At 46.5% G+C, this 6,525-nt stretch overlaps 1 protein-coding gene across 1 annotated transcript; it reads left to right on the forward strand.

Annotated features, from left to right (window-relative positions):
* Nucleotides 1–1,773: 1,773 nt before the first annotated feature.
* On the forward strand, nt 1,774–5,645 carry LOC121443193 (uncharacterized protein C2orf78 homolog; the record flags this gene model as incomplete). Its single annotated transcript, XM_041644867.1, has 2 exons — nt 1,774–2,533; nt 3,778–5,645. Coding segments are annotated over 2 exons (2,628 nt in total), but the record flags the coding sequence as incomplete, so codon positions are not given.
* Between the last annotated feature and the right edge of the window lie 880 nt (nt 5,646–6,525).

Below are 6,525 nucleotides of genomic sequence, written 5' to 3' on the forward strand. Positions count from 1 at the left end.
ATGCTTGGGTCCTGTACTGTTGGGTTTTCAGAAGAAAGTGAAGAGGGAATAAAATCAGGCTCTTTTGGATGGTATTAAACTACAGAGACACGGGAACATGAACAAGGCACGCAGAGATCTAGCACTCCACACCACTAATGAGACAGTCTCCCCCCACTACTGTTTCCAGTCTTAGTTTAAAATTCAGGGCGACTCTAACAGTATTGGTCACACCACGGATGGTGGCACACAACTATAATCACAACACAGAGAGAACTGGGTGGGATGGAGATCAGTTCAAGTCTGACATGCTCTACACTAGCCTCTCTCCATACTCACCAAATGAATATTGACTATGGACAAAATGGCGACTGCCATGTTGTGCAGTCACTTGGACTTCCCTGGATTAAACATGGAGAGTGGAAGAGAATAAGAGGACTGTGGAATCTGAGAAGGCAGTTGTTGTACTGAAATTAATATTGACAGTGTTGCTGGAAGGACAGACCCACAGGAAGTCAGGGAAGGGGGCAAACACAGTACGGGTCTAGAAAGTATATAAATATATGAAGGCACACTGCAGAGGGGACCCTGGTGGTCCACAATGGTAGTTTAGAACACAATGTTGAAGACGACCACAGATTATAATCAAAACAGACAAGGCATTGTCATTTCCCAAGCCATGTTTAACCAAACGTACTGTTCAGATTAGTCTATACAAAGGTTCCCTGGCACATATAGAAAGAATATCCTGATCTGGTCCCTGGCTCTTACACTCCATCCAGACCACTTTCTGCCCAGTTCCCCATGTCTCATGTGCACTGGTGGTGTTGGATAGGATCAACTGAAGCTGCGAAGTCCAGTCAGTTAGAGTCTGACCATGGCAACTGACACGCTGTTGTGAGGGGGGATTCTCACACGGATTCCCCCTTAGAAGAGATAAAAAAACTAAGTTACTGAGGAGCTGTTAAGAAAACAATTTAATCAACAGATATTAAATTGAGAAGCAATCATATTCAGAGATGAACCCCATAAAACATTAGCAGTCTCAAGAGGACACACTAAACTGGTGCAAACAAGAAGAAATGTTGTCAGTAGGTTGTATTTCTGAAATCATATTTGAATAATGCTTAAAAGTTATAAGATTATAAGAGATCCTCAATTACACAAGAAATGCAAGGGGAAAAAAGAGAGAGGGGGCAGGAATAATTACCTCAATTTGGTACACATTTGTTAAACATCATTTCAGAAAAAAACTCAATAAAATAGAGATTGGCCTGGTGGACATGGCAGGGGCTCCAGCACCAGCACTTTAGAGGCAGAAGCAGACCTGTCTGTGTGATTTCAAAGCCAGACTGATCAACGTAGAGTGAGTTTAGGTCACTCTATACTGTAAGATCTGCAGAGAACAGGACAAAGTTCCAGGTATGGAATATGCCTATGGGTCTCTTCCCAATAATAACCTCTGTTGTAGAATATATTTGCGAGGAAGTGTCCCAACAGGCATTATTATATTACAATCAGGGAAAAGGAGCATCGTGTCTAGATCTGAGTGAGGATTAAGCCAGATTGACCAGGATTTCCATGCCCACACAGGAAAAAGCAGACAGTTCATCTCGTGATTGTCATCCTTCATAGCCCCACCGATCAATCTTAACCCACTTGCTTGGCATATGTAAGGGAACATAGATGCTAGACTCTCCCACTCAGTACAACCTGGAGATAACACAGTCCCTCCCAGGGGGTAGAAAGCCTCCATCTCAACTTTTTCCAACTCTCTTCTTGCTTCCTACAGAAAATTGCCAAAGTGCACCTTTCACTGGGACAGAATGTGCTCTGCAGCCCTCTGTGCCTGTGCTGAGGAATGCCACACCCTCAGCAGGAACTGTGTGCAATTTCTACGGGGTCTGCACCCCAGCTGTGAGCTCAGCATGGCTCCTGTCATCAGACTCCAGCACATGCTGCCAGCAGCTCATGGACAGTGCCTGTCTTTACCAACGAGCTGGCACGACCATGCTGACTGAGCCAACTGACCAGAACCAGATCTCTACTTCGACATTTTCCTATCCAGGTGTTCTCCACTGGGATCTCAGAGAAAGCACCACCAGAAGGGAAGCTCCATTCCTGGATGCCCCTGTAACTGTCATTGACCAGAATACCACCCCCTCGTCTAGGTCTATAACAGCCCAGTGTGACAATACTTTCCATATCAATGCATTACCGCCATCCTATCCAACACTGTCTGCCTGCCTTGTAGAGGCAACGCCATCAAATCTACCAGATCAACGATATATCCTAGCACCTTGCTACCTGGATGGAAGTCAGGTCTATTACAATGACCAGAACAGCCTGGGTCCTCCGATGGCTGAAGAATTCTGGCAGTGCCTGCAGGCCTATGGCTCTGTGTCCTGCTCTGGGAATCAGGCTTCCTCTCTGCACCCAGGGATGGTGATGGCACTACAGGAGATTCAGCCAATGAACATCCAAACACCTCTCTCCACCTGTCCCATCTACTGGCCCACATCTGCTCAAACCATGCCAGACACCAGTCTTCAAGGTGAGTAAAGTCAGGAAGGGAGGTGTGAGATCAGCCCTCAGAGGAGACACAGCTCTACCTTTCAGAAGTGGATGTCCACACAGAGGAAGAATGGGAGTCCTGACATGTAGGCTGTGGCTCAGGCTCATTACCCCTAAATTCAGTCTCTATAATGAGAGAGAATACAGGAAAGTGAGTGACATTCAACCTTCATTAAGACATGTCCAAGGACCACACCACAGGAACGCATTTCACTGCCAAGGCTAATCAGGCCCATGCAGCAGCTCACTAAAATCACCTCCTTCCTAATCTATGTCTCCAGATTCTAGATGACATCGAGAATTTTATCTGTTTTTCTACAACTAAGTTTCCCCTGAGTTGAAACTAGTATCCAGAGAAATGGAACCCTGAATCTGACCTGGAGGAAGTCTTCTCCCACACTCCAAGTGTCTGCTGTGACATTCTCTAACACTTAAGCTCTAGTGACAGTCTGCTTTGACCTGTGTAATATTGATAAGCAGGGTTGAAGCATCTCACCCTATCTGTCACGATCAACCTCTCTCTTTTTCTCTGTCTCTTTTCCTCCTCTACATCTCTCTTCCACTTTCTCTTTTTCTTTTACTCTTTCTTTCTGAATCTTCAGCAGTGACCCAAGGCCAAGACTATGTAGACATGTTCTCTGTTACAAAGTTGATGCTCAAAGCTTTCGCAGTCTTACATTTTGACATCACTAACAAAAATTCTGTGAAACGTGATCCTTAAGGAATGTCAGGGCTTTTGAACCGCTTGCCTTTCAGAATTGAGGAACTGATATGGATACCTAAACCCAAATAAAAATCCAGGCTTCAGGGGCCATATGAGTAATACAATGAACAGAAAGAAACTGGTGGAGATGAGTAAGATTAGGAAACAGTGAGCAACACAACCTGTCTCAGAGCAAACTCCCAAGGCAATGAGAGGCACTGTTTCAAAGGAAAATGGGGGAGAAAGGGAAGAGCGCACACCAAGGAATTCTGTCACCTCCCCATGATCACTAAGCATGTACACACCACACAAACACAAGAGAAAACGTGATCTCACACGGTCATGAGAAACAAATGAGTAGTTACTATGTGTCTCCAAAGAGGGCTGCTTTCCCTGCTCCTCCAGCAGAGCTCATAGCAATGCCTGCAACACTGCTGCAGGAGCCTCAGTGCTCAGGTGCACTGAAAGCGGGGGTAGCATCTCACTTACCAGGCACTGACTTCGAACTTCCTCTTTTTCAGTGGTGGAGAGGGAGACAACCCTGGGGTTGACACCTTCAGGGCAGACACTGTGTCTGCTGCAGAGTCCAGACCTCGGCAATGCCTGCACCCAGGATGCCCAGATGAAGACAGCACCTGTCAGTGGGAACAGGTCATTAATTGCCCTCATGCACAGTCCTTCTGAATTCCTGGCCTTGCCTCCAGCCCCAAGCCTGGAAAAGACACAGAAGAACAATGCAGATGAGATGAATGCTGAGCAATCAACACCTCTGGATTCCTATGAGGGCACAAAATGTAACCAAGACGCATCACCCCTCCCTTCAGCATACCCTGGCATGCAGCAGCCCTTGAACTACAGTGATGTTGGGAGCCTGAGGCAGAAGCTAGCTTCTCAAAATGCCACTTTGGGAAACAGTAGCCTTGGTCTGGAAGACCCTGAGGCTCTGCAGAGTGTCATGGAGTCTAGCAATGACTTTGCAGACATGACTACTCTGGTGGCAGATATTCACCTTCCCCAACTCTTAAACTTCAACACTGGCCTTGACCAAATGGAAGATCACACAGCAAGCCAAACCAAAGACTCCAAAGACATCAGGAGGGACCAGGCCCAGTCACGCACCAGCATCTTTAATGGACTATCTGAACTGGGCATCAAGAAAAACCAGAAAGTCTCTGATGTGTTTCATGGAGCTCTTCAGGCCAGAACCCATCACGAGGATATGCTGAAGGAAGATGATCCTGGAACCATAGACAACACGGCCAACCACGTGCAGAGCAAATCTCAGATATTTGTACCCAAGAGGCCCAGCGTAGCAAGGGCACAGGGGAAAGAAAAGGCCAAGGACACCAGAGGAAACAGCTCCAAGAAAACAGAGGAGCTGAAGCCATCAAGTCACAGAGTCAAGGCAGAAGAGAAGCCCGCCATCCCAAAGACCAAGAGGAAGAGGAATCCACCTGAGCTCAGCCATGACAGCTTTAAGAAGCCTCGAACTCACCTCGGCATGCACATGCTGGCGTCTGTGCAGGTCTTTCACCCACTGGGGAAGAAGAGTGAGAGGAAAACTGGCGTCTCCTCCTCCCGGGCTCTGCTGAACTTGAGCAGCAACAAAGATCCCAGGACAGGCCCAACCGCCACATCCCTGGGAGATGCGCCCCGTGAGGGTCGAGGCCCTGGTAGAATCCCGGGCAATGCTCAGAGAACAGAGAGCAGTGCTCCCAAGCGGTGTCCATCTCTGTGCCTGGATGAGCTGTCCCCAGCTGGGAAGGTCAAATTAGTACCTCTGCCTTTCCTAGCCCTGGACAAGCCTCAAGACAGACCTGTTTCCAGAAAGCTTCACTGCCTGGCTTCGCACAGGCCCACTACAGCTTACCCAGTGAGGTCTCAATCCCACACTGCTAGGCAACCCAAACTCAAGTCATCCCAACCAGCTCCTGCCAGCACATCACTGATGGCCTCTGACAAGTCGGCTCTGCCAGTTGCCACCAGTGCCACACGTCCAATTAGAAGCAAGCCCATCCAGTCTTGCCCTGGGCCTCAACCGCCTGCCTCTTTGCCTGCACCCTACAGAGCATCATCTCACACTTCACTCCACAGGGAGCCTCTTTCTTTTGCCACAAACAAGACCCTAGATCCTCCCCAGCCTCAATCCCAATACCTGCGGCAAGATTTCAGCCACTTACCAATTCCTTGGAAGAAAGTCAACATTCCGGGGCCAGTCATCTCACAGCCTATCACTGAAGAGCAGAGGCCAGAGAGGGAGGCCATGAAGAGGCGGGCTCAACAGGAGAGAGAGAATGCTGCCAAGTGTACCTCTCTGGGAAAACCACAGCTTTTCCTTCAGAGGGAGAAAGATATGGAAATTTCGAGATATTATGGCTATGCAGTGTAAGTGCTGCCCAAACCTTTGGGACACAACGCTATTCATCACACACAGGTAAGATGTAGATACACATAGATATTCATGCATACATGAAGTTTAGAGGCTTAGCTGAATGTGTAGATATGTAGATACATACATAGTAATGCAGAATAATATTTAGATATATGCATATATGTGAAGGGAAAGAAATAGTTTATAAATTTATAAATACTTGAAGACATTATAAGTGACTGTAGAAACTTAAGACTGCGATTTTATCCATGAGTATATAGAGAGGGCTTTGATGTCTTCCTTAGAACTTTACTATTATTAATTTATGTTTCCTAATTATGTAATAATACATGTGACATAGATACAACATATGCTATAAGTCAGTGGTACTACTTATTTAATGTTAAAGCTGTAGCAAAAAGCTCTAGTGGCAATAAGATTATTTTCCTGGAATTTAATTTTCAGGATTCTAGGATGATGTGGGAGTCCCCTCTGTATGCTGTGAATATGTTTTATTACCACTGGTCATTAATGAGTAAATCTGTTTCAGCCAATGACTGAGCAGGTCAAAGCCATGTAGGAAATTCGAACTGAGATGTAGAGAGAAAGCAGGCAAACTCAAAGAGATGCCATGTAGCTGCCGAAGGAGAAAGATGCCTGAATGCCCGAACATTGCCAATAGGTCACAGACTCACGGTGATAACAGGTTAATATTACTTGGCTTTATTAAGATGTTAGAGTTAGCCAGGAATATGCTGGGGTCATTGGCCGAACAGTACTGTAATTAATGTGGTTTCTGTCTGATTATTCACGTCAGAGTTACTGAACATGGTAAGTTTCCTAGAGTGCATACTGTAAAGTGAACACACTACTGCTGTCGCCACATCTCCTCCCATTT

This window comes from Microtus oregoni, unplaced genomic scaffold, assembly GCF_018167655.1.
Source record: "Microtus oregoni isolate MIOR12 unplaced genomic scaffold, Mior012 000102F_ref0000329, whole genome shotgun sequence".
Taxonomy (NCBI): Eukaryota; Metazoa; Chordata; class Mammalia; order Rodentia; family Cricetidae; genus Microtus; species Microtus oregoni.